The sequence below is a fragment of the Diadema antillarum genome, unplaced genomic scaffold (genome assembly GCF_040938485.1).
Source record: "Diadema antillarum isolate AM-2024a unplaced genomic scaffold, OU_Dant_1.0 seq00000550_RagTag, whole genome shotgun sequence".
NCBI classification, from domain to species: Eukaryota; Metazoa; Echinodermata; class Echinoidea; order Diadematoida; family Diadematidae; genus Diadema; species Diadema antillarum.
The window spans coordinates 4172010-4189034 of NW_027271495.1; the positions used below are offsets into that span (position 1 = coordinate 4172010).

General features: G+C 35.3%; 1 protein-coding gene across 1 annotated transcript in view; it reads left to right on the plus strand.

Moving 5' to 3' along the window:
• LOC139734907 (uncharacterized) overlaps nt 1-17025 on the plus strand; it is a 64670-nt gene that overhangs the window by 38564 nt on the left and 9081 nt on the right. The window contains exons 13-24 of the mRNA XM_071645686.1: nt 1168-1387; nt 1726-1813; nt 3581-3657; nt 4442-4478; nt 4980-5077; nt 6406-6528; nt 7286-7455; nt 9412-9547; nt 12068-12220; nt 12535-12634; nt 13041-13117; nt 16345-16479. Of these exons, the coding sequence (XP_071501787.1) occupies nt 1168-1387; nt 1726-1813; nt 3581-3657; nt 4442-4478; nt 4980-5077; nt 6406-6528; nt 7286-7455; nt 9412-9547; nt 12068-12220; nt 12535-12634; nt 13041-13117; nt 16345-16479 (1414 nt within the window). The remainder of the gene's footprint in view (nt 1-1167; nt 1388-1725; nt 1814-3580; nt 3658-4441; nt 4479-4979; nt 5078-6405; nt 6529-7285; nt 7456-9411; nt 9548-12067; nt 12221-12534; nt 12635-13040; nt 13118-16344; nt 16480-17025) is intronic.

Sequence of the window (17025 nt, forward strand, 5' to 3'; positions counted from 1 at the left end):
GACTTACAAAATTTCTTTGTGAATCTGTGTGGTAATGAGAGAATGTTGAAATCAACGAATATGTGTTTGATATATTTATTGTAAACGTTGGGAAAATATTTAGGAACAGTGATTTTTATTTCTTTATAGCTGCATGAACCTGGCAATCATTTTAGATACAAGAAAGTTGAATTGTACCTGTCACTTACTCTGATCCACTCCACAGAACAATGAAGAAATTATTTTATGATTTATTAACTCTTTTTACTCTGAATTTTATATCTGAATTCTTCAATCTTCAATTGTAATAAATATCCTGTGTCTGCAATTACTCCAATATGATGTCATGATGGTCTTTCTATTTCTGTTGTTTTCTTTTGTTTAACAAGCTATAAATCTCAGGTTATAGACCCCCTTGTAAAAATCTTGCTTCTAGCATTGTACTTTTAAAGTATTTTGTTTAGTAACATTTATTTTCATTTTATGTAGTAACATTTGTTTGATCGAATTCTTTGTTTGTTTTACTTGGTTCCCCCAGTTATAGTATTGTCTGAAAAATATCTCTATTTCATAGTTCCCCTAGTCTGATTTATCACGGGACCTGCAGCTGTACAAGCTTGCTTTTACATAGGCCCCATCAAATTTCTCGCATTATGACCAATATCAACTCTCATTTATACAGACCTTGTGTTAATATCAAGACAAACTTTTGTCCATTCCGATGAAGTTTCATCTAATTTATGGTCTGTATAATTTTAGTATTCATATATTCTATTGTGCTACATGTGAGAAATTTGAAAATAAGTTGAAACGAAATAAATGCATGGAGACAAATGACTTGAGATCATGTTAGACTTTGATCCACAACTGACTTTCTCAAACCTATGTGTTTATGTTTCCATCGTTTATTCTGATTAGTTAGGAAGTTGATGTAACATCACTATTGTGATGTGTATCCCTCTGTGTATTCAGTGCTCTTGTTGCTCTTATCTCTTCATTCATTATACAAATACAGATTCTATGGAGGAACAAAGCCCAAACGTTTTGTATGTAAATGCTGCAAGTGATGAGCCAGATGAGCATCTGTATGAAGGTGTAGAAGCTATTGCAGTCATTAAACGCACTGCAGTCATCTCTGACTCCAAACACAAAGCGTCTCCAAACCCCAAGCACTACTTCAACCACCAGAAGAATCAGAAGGATGGGGCTGGGGACAGAGAGACAGATGCATCGAAGGGGCTTGGCTCCCTCAGTGGGAGTGGTAGTCAGGACAACCGAAAGATGGAGGAAAGTAGGGGTTGTCTACCAGGATGTTGCAGCTCCAAGTTCTATCCCCATCAGTGAGCTCCAGGCATATATTAAGAGCAAGAAGGCGGAGAAAGGAAATGGACTCATTAAGGAATATCATGTAAATATTATCACTGTGTGTGCCTATTTTCTAACCAATATACAATGTTCTTATATATTACCCTCCAGGTGAAGTTGTCATCTGCATACAGACTCATTTAAGAATCAGCCAAACTGTGAAGAGTTGTACGTACAATACAAATGATGAGTGCCTCTTTGTATGTTTATGTAATGATAATACAGTGTATAATATATATCTATCTATATATATAATAAATATATATATACATATATATATATATATATATATATATATATATATATTCTGTGGGAGAAGAAATGTATAGCTTTAAAGAATTATGAATTGCATAACTGTTTGCTTTGTTTCTCGTTGTTTAGATGCTAAAAGGCAGCCAGCTTCACCCATGGTATGTAGCATCAAAGGAACAGAACAAGTCCAAAAATCGCTTCAAGAACATCATAGCATGTGAGCCCGTCAAACAATTTCATGCCAATAAGATAGATATTATGGGTTTCATCTTTATACCATATGTCCCGAAAAGGGACCCTCCGCAAAGACAACTTTAAAAATTGTGAATCAATCCATATACAAATCCAGGATAGCAAACTATAACTTATTACCCATGCACATCTTACAAAAATCCCAATTCGATTTGCTTCAGTGGTCAAAAAGAAATAGGGATTTTTGTAGAGCAAGTCAGGAATCTTTTCCCTCCAAGTTCTGTCCATTGTATTAACACATTAATATGCAGTATTGAACTTGGAAGAATCAGACACATATCATGCTTTACAATGAACCACATGTCTCTTTGACCACTTAACCAAATTGAGTGGGGTTTTCAGCAAAATATAGGTAAGATGTTATTTTTTTTACTCCTAACTAGCATTTTCAGATAGTTTAACAATATATTGGAAGTCATCAATGCAAAAAGAAAGCATGAGCGTTTCTAGAAAGATGGGCCTTGGCCTAGGTTTAGCATGCGCATGTTTTAGATTCCCTTAGAGCTCATCTTCGAAAGGTTTGTTGTTATGAAGGTTCGTAATTATCCCGAAGTCTCGCTCTTCCAAGGATTCGTTATTCGGAATTAAAGGCTCGACGTTTCTCAAAGTTATTATTCCGAAATAAATATAAGGTTTGTGCTGATGGTCCATTAATTATAGCTCATCTTCGAAAGGTTTGTTGTTATGAAGGTTCGTAATTATCCCGAAGTCTCGCTCTTCCAAGGATTCGTTATTCGGAATTAAAGGCTCGACGTTTCTCAAAGTTATTATTCCGAAATAAAGATAAGGTTTGTGCTGATGGTCCATTAATTATTGATTATTAGTGATCCAATTTGCGTTGTAATGGAAAATGTTTCTTTTGATTTTCTTGGTCAATGGCACTCCGATATGACTTCATTATAACAAAAATTTTACTTTAACCATGTTCATTGTACGCAAAGCTTTTACCAAAGACTATAATTATGATAATTTTAGGACCTGAAATTTTACTTTGTCATAACAGTGTTAGTTGTAATGAGAGTGCACTGTAGGCGCTACTGTGTTTTGTAATGTACTTTTGTGTTAGGGATGCATAGATTGCAGACTATACATTGTGGACCTTAATGTATTAAGTTAAGTATCAGTTATTATAGGGACGATGGCTTATCTCATGAATATGTGACACCAATCACGAAATTACATTAGTTGTAGACTGATATTGACAGTATGCTCTTATGCAGGGATCGACAACAGCTGTGACCTATACAGGGCTGCTTAAAAAAAATTTCGGGCCTGATGTCGAGCCTGTATTCCCCCTATCTTCTGCTTGTCCCATTGGCAACTAAGTTGAAAAAAAAAATATTATGTTTCATTCTTTTTGGGTCACCTTTATTTCAAATCTAAAGATTGCAGGGGCCTGAATAGGCCACCATAACAAAAAAAAAAAAAAATGAATGCTGCATGTTAGTACATGAAGATATTTTGATAATAGTGGGTTTTCTCTTTCACACTAGACACACATTTCACTGTAAGTGAAAAAGACTTTGAATGGTTACCTGTCTTACAAAATTATACATCTAATCCCAAGAAATTCTGCACATTTCAGAGAAGGTAGATTTTACATTCTTTGTTGCAACAGTGGCAGGCTGCAGTAGTGATGTCGTAGAACATTGGTGACTTGTTCAACAATACAAAAAAAAAAACCGTATGTTCTATAAAAACCTGTTATTTTGTGATTCTGGTTCTTGGGCAGACGATCATTCCAGAGTCGTTCTGGAGACAACTGATGGCGATCCTCACTCAGATTATTACAATGCTAACTATGTACATGTGAGTATCATTTCTATGACAAAATATTCTACGGAGACGTACATCATATGATTTTGTATCAAGCAGATCGACATTGGATAGTGTGTATTCTCCTGCAATAGGGGAATGTTTTGATATGTTATTTCAAAAATGAGCAACAAAGTCATACTTATCTGGAACTATCACTGCATGTATGTGGTTCTTTGGATCTTTTGGGAGATTTTGGTTTGGGGTCGTGAGGTTGAAGGTCAAGTGTCAAATTAAGGTTGATTATAATCTGAAAATTACACTACTCAGTCGTGAAATTACACTATTTTCTCCTTACAGATATGTACCTTAGAAATTACTTAATGTGCAGATTTGTATATAGGCCCATACTGCATAATAATTCTGTTGGAAAAACTTTATGCCATAGGGTTAAAGGTCAAAAGAAACTGCTGGCATCTTTTTTTTTTAATTATATTTAAAAGAATAGATTAAACTATTCTCATAAAATTTGGTACATACAAAAGTGAACCATATAAAACCATTGTCTCATACCGGTAAGACGTTCTGAAGACCTACAGGCTCTAAGGAAAATAATATAAAATTACATTTCTGGTTCCTGTTTAATTTATGAAATGAGTGATAATGAACAAAATACAGCGGATATTGATCTGATATCATTTCCCAAGATTTATAGTTTAAAGATATTTTACTCATTGTTTCAAGCAAACATTTGCATGCTTCCAAAAACAAAAGCAGTTTTTTTTTTCTCATTGACAGGCCAGTTAATTACAGAAAGATTTAATTTTTCTTTGAACAGAATTACAGAGGGGAAAAGGTGTTTATTGCATCACAAGGTAAGAAACTAAAAAAAAAAAAAATCTGTGGTATGCTGTTATGTAAATTGTTTGCTATTGCCATTTCGATTCTTATACTACTTCTATTATTATGAATTGAGTTGTATACATATGGAATTTGTATGACATGCCATGTTATGGAGTGGGTAATTGAAAAATAGGAATAGACATGAAAACTGCATCATATAATTTGTTCTTCCATAAATACACTCATTTTTGTTGGTGATTGCTATGCCCTGTAATTCATGTTCACAATTACAGTGTGGATGTAAATAGAAGTACGATAATCGTCTTTATCATAATCTTACCATGTTACGGGAATCATGCAATTTTAAAAGTGGCATTCCCCATCAACTGTGCTTAATATCACATTGAATATCTAACTGTTCTAAATAGATTAAATTGTTTTAAAATCACAAACAACATCTTGTAATAAATAGTTCAAACTTTACTTCCTATAATTTTCATTACTGTAAAGTTTCCAATTACTTTGCCCTGTAGCACCAAACAAAGCAACACTGACTGATTTCTGGCGGATGATATGGCAGGAAAATGTTGAGACCATTGTCATGGTGACAAATTTGAGTGAGGATGGAAAGGTCGGTATCATTTTTGTTTTAAATGTTAATTAGACGACAAAATGTGTGTATTGTGTGAACATTGATTGTCACTATGCATTACAAAATTGACTACAGAACTGTAAAAAAAAAACTTGTAGATCAATTTATAGGCATTCATAACAGTTTACTAAAACTGTTGCGCACTACTGTGCATCTGCAACAGAACTGCATAAACGTATTTTGTTGTAACGTTTTGTAAAACTTACTTTTTTTATGCCTCATTCATTCATTTTATTTCCACACGGTCACTTGTTTCAGCCGCAGGCTGTTCTTCAACGAGTTCGTGCATCTTAATAAAAACAGTTACATCACCTAATACAAAAACATCATAATACACAAAATCATACTGAAGAAGAGGAAGAAGAAGAGAAGAAAAACGCCTGAGCTTACAGGCTACATATCACATTCTCTACCTCCCACCCCCACCCCCCCTCCCCCCGCTGACACAAATAAATCTACGCAGAATCTATACATGTTTGGAATTCTACATAATAATAAACAAACAAATATACACAAAACACATGATTCCAACCTGAAAACAGTCTCGTTAATCCAAAAAAACAACAACTATATATTCAATCTAAATCTAATAAAAGACATTTCTTTCAATTTCCTAGGCAATCGAATCCATCGTTTAATTCCTCGAAATGAAAAACTCCGTTTCTTAATATTGGATTGTGGTTTAAATAACTCAAAGCATTTATACACATTTCTTAAACCATAATAATGTTCTTTAAAAACAAAATGTTTCAAAAATTCTCCCGGTATCATATTATATGCAATCTTATACATCATATACAAAATTTGCTTATTTCTTCTGTCAGAAAGTTTTTCAATGTTCACAATATCAAACAAATCCTGACTGGAAAACTCCAATCCGTCTTCCATATGGTCCTGAGAGCTCTGTTTTGCAGTTTCTGTAATTTAGCCAGTCTTCCTTTCCATGCATTTCCCCAAATAATACTACAATACTCAAATCTACTCTGTATGATAGTTTTTTGTTTTGTTTTGTTTTGTTTTGTTTTTTTGCTAGATATGTGAAACTGTCATCTTACACCTTACATTGTCTCTAGACTTGTTAGGATCGGGAATCATGCATTACTGTAGAGACATACCAGTCACAATAGCAACATTTCTAGATGTGACTTGCTGGGAGCTCAGAACTGACCTTGTATGGTTTATTTGCAGTGTTAATGATAACTGATCTTGTATGGACTATTCTGCTTGATAACTGCTATGCTAAAGCTGTATCTACTGACTGTAAAGAAAGTACATGTATCTTTAAAAAAAATTAATTTTTTATGTAGGACCAATGTGAGCAATATTGGCCCATGGAGTCACTATCCATCAACATCGGAAAATTCTCCATTTTCTCGTACAAGGAACACACGTACTCTGATCGTGCCATCAGGGAATTGGTTGTGAAGCAGGTAATATATGCGCTCTTGTAGAGCAGATCTTTGCTTCGATTAAAGAGCAAGCTAGTTACGCCGCTTAAGAACTGAAAACAGATTTAAACAAAAGACATATAACAGGACAGAACCTTGGTTAGGAGTTGATTTGCTTCACAGGAGCTAGGCTAGTTTGGCAAACAAAAGACCCTTTATAGCAATTCCACCCTCTCCCTTTCCTCCCCTCCTCTCCCTTGAAAATATAGTGTGATAGAAATGTGGAAAAAATTCCTTGTGAAGTTTACCATGTTTTGATTTGAATTAAATAATGGCATAGAAATGGCAAGGGATAGATAACCAACAATTTTTCAGGATATGTTCAAAAGAAACCATTTGATTCATACCTATGACTAGAGTAAATATCATTTCATCTTTCATGTACTCACACAGTTTTCACTAAAGATATACTTAATGTTTAACAGGACCTTAACAGACGAGCAATTTGCCTCTCAAAATATCGTAGCGTACATCTTTTTATGCTTTCAAACATTAATTAGAATTACATTTATTGAAAAGCCATTCCAGTGTATTAGTATCAAAAAATGTGTTTAACCTCCCAAAGGCTCAATTTACATTCAGATTACAATCTATCCTCCCCCACCTTCACCACATCTCAAGATGACATCCAAACTGTATGTACACTTTCATTCACTTATCTATTTATTTATTTATTTATTCATTCATTCATTTATTTATCTATTTTATTTGTTTGTTTGTTTGTTTATTATTTATGCAGGGAAGAGATGGAGAGAAGAGAGCGGTAACCCAGTTCCACTACTTGTCCTGGCCTGACATAGGGGTTCCAGAGTACTACACCACTCTCCTTGACTTTGTTGAAGCTGTTCTCCATCACCATGCCACGATGTCTCCAGCTGATAGAACTAGACCAATGTTGGTACACTGCAGGTAAGTTTATATGTGCTCTATCCTCTTCACAGATCACTTTCATTCATCAGCAACCATCCCAGGCCGTCATTTAGATGATACCTCTTTTAAGAAAGAAGACAATAGTATGAATATGAGGGGAGGTTCATACCCTGAGAACAATTATTGGGTAAAAATACATTACTTCATAAAAAAGTGTAATTTTATCCTACGGTAGGTGTACAGGCATTGATTGCTGTGCAAACATCACAGACAGCCATTGCATCGCATTTGTGTGCGCAATAATGGCCATGAGTTATAGTTCAAACATTTAGTGTGCGGGTGTATCATGAAGAACGTTTTAGCGGTAATGCCCTTGCTTGTTATCAGGCTTGATTAAAGGTTTAATCATAATCACATTTGAACCCCTGTAACTTTTGGTGATGCTTCTTCCAATGTTCCGCCTTTTCCAGATTTTAATAAAGATAGCCAGCATGATTGATTACATTTCTTGTTCAGCTTTCTACCAATGTTTATTACTATAGATGGAGGTGCATCATAAGGTAAAACTTTAGACCCCTCATTGCTTTAGGCAATGCTGCTCCAATTTTTCGCCTTTATTGGGTCAAAGGCTGCATGTTAAATGTTTATTTCTTTGGTATGGAGTTCCATCATGGTATACTCTTGACGACGAAATCCAGTCCAAATATAAAGGTAATCTGATAAAAAGGAGTAGAACTTTACAAATTCAACTGTAAAAATTTGACTGGATGAAAAGTAAGGAAGTTACGAAATTGTGAAGTTTTGATAATTTCTCCAAAACAGCTCTTGTACAGTGTGTCTGAATATGCCATGTCATACCCTCACAATTTTCCATTGATTGTGTACAAAAAAAAAATGACGAAAATTCAGTGTTTGTGTTATTGAAGTCTGAAATATCACGTTATTCCTGGTTGAATAACGTCAATTCAATTTCAATTAAATTCAAATTTATTTCATATTTCCATTTTCTCAATGATGAGATTACAAAACTATTGACAATAAAACAAGAATACAAAATATATACAATCATGTCTTTTGATTGAAGAAGAGGAAGAAAAAAAAACATACTTGACACAAATGTACATGGTCATATCGTATGAAGATGTCACAAGTAAGTATAAGAAATATGATGGGGCCTACATAAAAGCGTTACAGCTTGTAAAACTGTAGGTTCCCCAGAACTTCAGAATAGTGATCTGTTACATAGATATATGAGGATTTGATCCTCGAGCATAATTGCGTTTGAATGAAAAACCGGAAATTTCAAAATCTTGTGTACATACTATATGGTGAGTTGTGAGGGAATGTCATGCTCACTTTGCCATTTGCATATTCATAATTATTGACTGTTCAGGAACCGTTTCCCCCAAAAATACGAAATTTCAAAATGTCATAACTTCCTTCTTTTTCGTCCGATTTTGATCAAGTTTATACCGTTGAACTCGAAATATTTTACTTTTTCTTATCAGACGAAATCATATTTGGACTGGAATTCCCCTTTAATCCCTGTAGTTTAATGACCTACGGGATACACTTCTAATGCATGGCAACAGACATTTCTTTCTTCTTTTTTTCTTCTTTACTTTTGTCAGGTAAAAAAATAGTATAAATCGTTTGTTTCAGTTTTTATACTTGTTCATCTGAGAATTGTGTTTTCTTATTTTTCATGATGTATTACTGGTGTAGACAGATTTACACTGTATTTCAGACATTATTTCAGAAATCTGGCATTTGCCGTATGATTCACAGATATCTCATGTCCTATAAATATACTAGCATAACTCTTCAGGTTATACTTGTATATTGTCATTCGAAATTCTTCACAAATTCTGACTGTTTTCCTATGTCTGGTTCAACAAGCTGAGTTTGCTGTTGCTGGACCACAGAATTGTCATTTGCTGCGTATGCTAATGGCTGAATAAGACTTTCTTTGCTTTTGGTTTCTCTTCCCCGCAGTGCTGGAGCAGGAAGAACAGGCACCTTCCTCACCCTCTATAACATGCTGTGTATGATGCAAGAGACTGGAGAGGCAGACATATTTGGATTCGTCAACCAGATGAGAGAAAACCGTATCGAAATGATACAAACACAGGCAAGAGATTGTGTCACGGAAAGATAATTTAGTGGACAAGCTTTCAAGCCTTCCTTGATATTCTATTCAGGCTGAATAGTTGTCCTAGAATAGAGGATTTTGATATAGTCTATTGAAATGGAACAAGAAAAACGTATGTGCGTCCTCTTTTATACTGTGTATTTTAACAGCTCGCTATACCAGACATTCACTTTTTCTTCTTTTCTTTTTTACAAAGTACACTAAGATGGCCTAATTGCCTAATAGTTTGTTTGATGAAGAATTAACTGAGACACTCCATTCCAGAGGGATTAGTATGATAATGGAATTGCTCACATTCTTGTCAGTTTTTACTATCTTGCCTTTCCAAGCAACTGATTCTTTTAAAGTTCCCTTACATTATTTTCTTGTTCTTTAGGTGTGTGAAGTTCTTGTCACAGGCTAGAGGGTGCCTAGATTATAATTGTTACAGCAGATTGCTTAAAATTTGGTCTGTATGTGCCACATGGCATATAGTGTAGTTTCCAATTAATAGTACAGGATTTCCTGCCCAATTTCATCAGATTTGTATTTGATTAAAGGAAAAGGCGTTCAAATTAAAGTAATTTTCGTCATTGATCTACTACCACGGTTCATTTCAATTTTTATTTTTGGTTATGAATTCATTTTCCTTTTAAAGTTTCATTTAATCTGTTAATCTTAATTGTTGTTGTTCTAAAGAAAGAATAGAAAGAGAGAAAAATTGGGGCCCTTCACACTTTAATCTTAATTGTACTTTATGTAGGCTCTACCGTTTTCTTTCCTGTCAACCTTTATTCCACTTTCAATTAGGGGATAAAGGGATGTAACATTAATTTTGCAGGGAATTTCTTGTATGTCCACGTCCATTCTTTATATTTAAATTTTGGATTCCATTCCTACATTCCCTGTGTCTGTATGACAAGATGTCACAATAAGCTTAAGAACCTGTTTCATCCAAGGGTTTCGCCAGTGATATAGTCTTGCTGGTTGTCAAATGCTTCGCTCACTATAGATCTGTCCATATTCGAGATATTCATGTATACTCTGCTCCAACAGCCGCGTAAGTCCTGCGTGAATAAAATGTATGTGTTTGAAAATGTACTAATGCAAGCTTTTAGCTATTATCAGGCAAAAATCCCATTTCGAGGCACATTGAGTTTGTATATTCAAACAGATGAGTAACTTCAAAGAATAAAGGCAACAAGGACAAACACTGCCCATTTGTTATAACTGTTCGCCTTATCGTGCATTTGAATTCCGTAACGTTCTTCACGGCTGAGCTGATGTAAATTTGAATGCGTTGCATGTGCATATTCAATTTTAACGCTCTTTTCGCACGTTTATTTGAAAAACTCATGAAATCACATGCTGATGAAATTAAATTGAATGAGCTAGTGGCCTTTTTGAATATTGATCTCGGTGATCATTCAAATTCATGCGAACTTGAATGATTGCATTGTTAATCGAATGCAAATCTGATGAAATTGGGCGGGAATACCTATATTGGGCGGGAATACCTATATGAGGTGATCTGCAGCACACCCGAAAATCTCCATTTTTTTTCATCACAGTTGTATTTATTCATTTGTTTGGTTAACAATTTCTGTATGAATTTCGTGATCTTATCATCTATGATAATATGTCATCAACATCATATTTTCAACTTTGCTTGGTCTTGCTCAGGAATACTGGTAGAAAGCATTCCCTTGTCAGAATGGTCATTGAACTATATCATCTGCTGGATGCCATTTTTGAAATCACATTTGTCAATCGTAATCTTCATAACCATACGACATGAATTTTGTTGATTAACTGTACATTAACTGTAAGCCATTCATCAAAATGCTGTCCAATCGTTGTCTGCGTGTGCTCCGCGATGCATGCACTCATGTGCTGCACTGTCAAAAGTTCAAATGCTCAAAATGACTTTTTGATTAATTATGGGTACATTTCATATAATTCTATGCATTTAAAAAATTTTTGTGCGATCTTCTGTACGGAGTGTGAAGGCAAAGTGAAACTGTTTTATGCTTGATTTTGATTCCTGATATAAACTTTTTGTGGTATTAAAAAATCAATATGTTGACGCTAAGACAGGTTTCCTTCGCCATGTTGTCTTTATTCATCGTTTTCATGTCATCAAAGTGATATTTTAAGATTCAAAATTCAAAACTTCTGTTATTTGCGTTCTTTTTATAATCTATCAGGAAGGTAGGTTTATTCTTTATGATTCCACCAACACATTCTACTATATAACTCAGTCAGATCACTGTTTATTCCTTTGATTTTAAAAGCATCAAATCAACATTTCTTTCCATTTCATTATCTGATTATTGTGTAATATTATTTTTGTTTGAATATACTCATTGTATGTCTTACTGTTCTTGAAAAATAAAAGGAAATGTGAAAATTATAGTTTATTTATAGAAAACTCTGATTTAAATCTGAATTTAAACTCAAATGAAAAGAAAAATCTCTTACTATTACTAGCCCACTACATTTGATGTCCTCACTGTACAGGAACAGTATGTCTTCATCTACAATTCTCTTCTTGAGATCTACTCGTCGGGCCAGACCAACAATATTCCTGTGTCACAGTTCAAGAAGAAGCTAGAAACTCTCCACAGGATGGACCCAAAGACAAAGAAAACTAATATTCAGTTAGAATACGAGGTGAGAAAAGTTAAACACCAATGCCAAGGTAAGACTTGTGTTAATGACTTTAAGAATAAGAGGAAAAAGTTCTGTTTTGTTTTGGGGAAATAACGAAAACAAATAAAAAAGCAGAGAAAAGTATTCCTGCGAGATCTTCTTTAAAGCAAATTATTGTGGTGGCATGTTGCATGAACTTCATGTACGAAGCTTAGCTGACTTGTGAAAGCCATGTTTTGTCCAAGTGATGCCATGTTGAAATAATGCATTACCTTTCTACAAAGTACAATGTCGAAAAAGCCCTTTGAATCTGACAGAGTGTTTTATCCTTTCAGTTGCTTGACATACTAGCACCGGTTCCTTCTAGCAGCGCTTTCAAGGGAGGAAAGATGCCTCAAAACAAGAACAAGAACAGATTCCATGACATCTTGCCATGTGAGTCAAGGCAACTCGAATGAAGGAACTTGCCTTTTAAAGTTCTAAGGAAAATACTTGAAAACAAATCTGCACTTACATTTCTGTCTTGCTGGAAACGAAAGAGAAATCCCTCTGAAGAGATAATGTCAACAAGAAACCTATGAATGCATAATTCGCATTAGCAAATCAAATAAAAAGTGTTTATCTTTCCTTTTTTCAGCACTGTCTCATCCTTGTTTTCTTGTAACCTTACAATTTAACTGTTCTCGTTTGATCATGCACAAATTTGAAACGTTATACGGCACTTATCAGGGTAAATTCTGCTTCGTGTAGTAAAGAAGATATGACATCCTTTCTTTGTTCAAATTATGTGTAATTATGATTGCTGATTTCTGATTGTTATCTGCCTTTTTTGCCCATTAAGTGGAGACAAAGAGACCCTGCCTTGTCTCAAAAGGACTCACAGATTCCACTGATTACATCAATGCATCATTTATGAATGTGAGTATCAAGTAAATCATCTGGCTAATGAGTTTATTCAAGGATTATAGGTTCCCATCACAGAACTAGGAAACAAGATGGATGTTATAGAGGAATGTGTATTTCAAGACTTGTTTACCTGTCTGCCCTTGTTTGCATGTAAGAAAATATGTTTTGTCAGCTAAAAAGGTGGTTTATTCAATGATTTTCATTGCCCAGTGGTGAAGCCATCCGTATTTTTTTCCAAAGCTAAATTTGGGGTTTTAAAAGTCCATGACAAGTACTGTGATAGGATTGCCAGATCAGCCTACATTGATACACTCATCAACAATCCATTTATGATTGTGTCAGACTGTCAAAGTTAAATGCTGATTAATCTGAAATGTTCTGGATTAGTTTAATGCTAATTTCACATACAGTGTAGGCCCTACATCATGTGTTGAAAATAAAGAAAACCAATTCATGACAGAAAAGTTTCACAAATCTGTCAATTAACACACAACTTTATATGCTTAATTTGATGCTTCAAAATAGCAATTTCGATCAAAAAGGTGACCTTATCTAAATCACAAGAATCTATCAATCACTGGAGTTGATATGTGTATGATTAATCAAGGTGATTGAATCAAGCGCGCCGGAACACTTTGGGTTTGGGGGGCAAAATCTCGACGGGGGCACATTATGTGACGGTGTGAAATCCTCGGCGAGGGAGCGAAGCGACCGAGCGGGTGAAGGTGGGGGGGGGGGGGGGGTACCCCCCTCCCAGGGTAGGGACTTTTTGTAAGATCAGAGTACAAATGTCGCGTTTATAGAACATCTAAAACAAATTTCTAGGAAATTATCATAGTGAATAATTAGTGTGAAGGACTATGATTATAACATACTGGGGTACATTATGTGACTTTGTAGTTGTAAGTTTTTCACCCCCTTTACTTCCCCTCTTTCCCCCTTTTCCCTCAGAGGTACCCACATGTTACAAGCATAGTCTTTTGAGTGGGTACCTCCACTTTTTTTCACAGAGTGTATAAATGTTTCTTTTTGTACTAAACATAAAGACATGAACATGTTGTTATCCCTGTCTGATTATGTATATTATCAAAGACTCGCATGCCAAATGTATCATATTGTTTTTTGTACATTCTGTTGGAAAAAGAGTGAAAATAAAGTTTGAATTTGAATTTGAATTTGAATTTGACGGTGTGAGATCCTCGGCGAGGGAGCGAAGCGACAGACGGGGGGGGGGGAGGGTGTGGGAGGGAGATACCCCCCTCCCACGGTAGGGACTTTTTGTAAAACAGAGTACAAAAGTCGCGTTTATAGAGCATTTAAAACAAATTTCTTGGAAATTAAACATAGTGAAAAATTAGTGCGAAGGACAATGATTATGATCATAAACTTATGAAAACTGTTCATTTTACTATATGTACGGGCAGAGCGACCGAACCACTTTCACCTTGCCACTCATCTGAAATGTATTCATTAAAAGCTTAAACGTGATCGCATTGTTCAAGAATTAAAAATTATTCTTATATTGCTAAAAAGCATAGAAGAAAGGGAAAATGTAAGGTTTACTAAAGGTATGTTTCAGGGGGCACACTCTAGGACGCGAGGCTACCATCTATACACTAAAGTTACTTAAGTAAATATTAGTGTATAGATATTATAATGTATATCAATAATGTATTATCGTTTTTGCCCCGATAGGGGCGACAATTTCGCATTTTCTGTTCTGAAATTGACAACTTTTAGACAAGAAAAGTGCCTATATTGTTAATTTTGGTCTGAAATAATTGATTAATTATTTGTTACATATTGGGGGGGGGGGGCAAGTGCCCATCCTGCCCCCCCCCCCCCCCCCCGCTTCCGGCGCCCTTGTGATTGATACTGCAAAAGCAACCTGTATGACTCTTTTGAAGATTTTGTGATGCATGGGCACAGTTATACAGAGAATATGATATGATAGTGCCCTTCTTTTCTTAACCCTAACTAGCCGGGCTGATTTTGAGGTAGATGATAGAGTCGGTCAGATCTCGGTCGTCGACCGCGCGATCGCGACGAAAATCGGCGCACACATTGCCTATGACGTAATCTAAAGTACCATAAAGTTTTTAAAAAAATTGTCTTTATGCTAAATTATGCTAGTTTATGCGTAACCATGCAGGAAATCAGACAATTTGGAATAAATCACTAAATAAAAGTCAAAACCTTTTTTTTTTTTTTGCGTAAATATTCTTTTTAGTGTCCTTAGCAAATGTAAGTGAAAAAATTATATTTCATTGTTTTTTAAAATGTATTTCTTTGTTTTTCGACTTTATGTTTTCCATTGTTTTTCGATGAAATTTGTCCGTGACATTGTTCCGAACAAGAAAATATGTTATTAATTGATTTTATGAAATTTGCCTGTAAGCACAGTTTGCATTGAAATTGTACACGAATTTACGTTTTTGAGCAAATTTTGGTCTGACATGAACGTACATTTTAATGCGCAACTTCGGAACCGCGCAGAAAAAAGTCATGAAACGTCGCGGCGATAGATTTTCGCGATAGCGATACATCGCGGGGAACGCCGAGCCCCCCCCCCCCCCCCCCCCCCGGCCTAGTTAGGGTTAATACAAAAGACATAAGTGTAACACACACAACACCAAACTAATAGGAATCTTCTGAAATAGGTTTGTATGAAACTTATTCTAAGACCAGCTCCCGGCAGAATCTCTCATGCAACACAAAAGTATTTCTAACATCAGTGGTTTTGCTTGTACCGTCATGGTAATTTGTTATACAAATACAGCTTGACTATACTGCCTCTACCAGTACATCTGTTACTTTTTTCAGTTTAAATTCCCACTGTGGTACTTCGCTTTATTCTCTTCCCTTGATGTTGAGCAGGCGTCTTCATGAATCCAGTTGGATAAAATCATGTCCGGGTGTCTTCTGCGCATTCATCCATTGCAGATGTGGATATGGCAATAAAACTTATTAAAGTTACATGTATTTTACATTCAGTGTGTGTCAATTGGGATTTCTGGAATGCTTCAAAAAAGCAGGCAGAGATTAAAAGCAAACTTCTCCTCCTAGCACTGAAATGTCATTCCTACCCTCAATCATAATGCTTCTAGTATTACTGCTGTCACATCTGCTACTTCGAGTTCTGTTGGCAGTACCTTCACAATACAAGTTTACCTTTTATCATTGTAACTACTACATTGCTTCCTCTATAACAAGTCTGCTTGCGGCTTTTTTTTTTTTAGACTTTCACACACAAAGATGTCTTTGTAGCTACCCAGGCTCCCTTGCCCAATACAGTAGTGGACATGTGGCGACTTGTCTTTGACCTGAAGTGTCCTGTCATTGTCGTGCTCAATGAGCTTGACCCAACCGATGAGGTAAGTGGTTACAATGGCATCAAAGAGCATACCACATGGTACATCTTGATTATTGCAAACACTTAGTGACAAACAGGGACCTACATATCCTTTCTTATAAACTTTCAACCGCAATTTCTCAATAAAAAAATGTTTGTTTCAGTTCTGTTTTAGATTTGATTGAGCAGTCATAATTGCATATGATTTTTTGTTTTGTGATGGTGGTATTTTTTCTTCTATTTATTTATCTATTCATTTATTTATTTTTTTGGGGGGGAGCCATCAAAGTTAGTGTCTTCCCAGCAACATAAAGGCAAGTTGTACAGAAAGGAGGATAAAACTAGCAAGTTTCTACCCTGCAGTTATCTTTGTGTTTGCTTCAAGGCGTGAGAAAGCTTAGGGTTTTTTAGTCAAGCTTTTCACTGCATATGCCATAAGACGTAAACGAAAAGGACACTAAACCATTAATGATGTTGCACAATAGTCTTCAGTATCTGTACAATTGTTGTTATATTAAAAGGGAGCATGGTAATTTTGTCACTACAAACAAACATTGCTCATAATTTG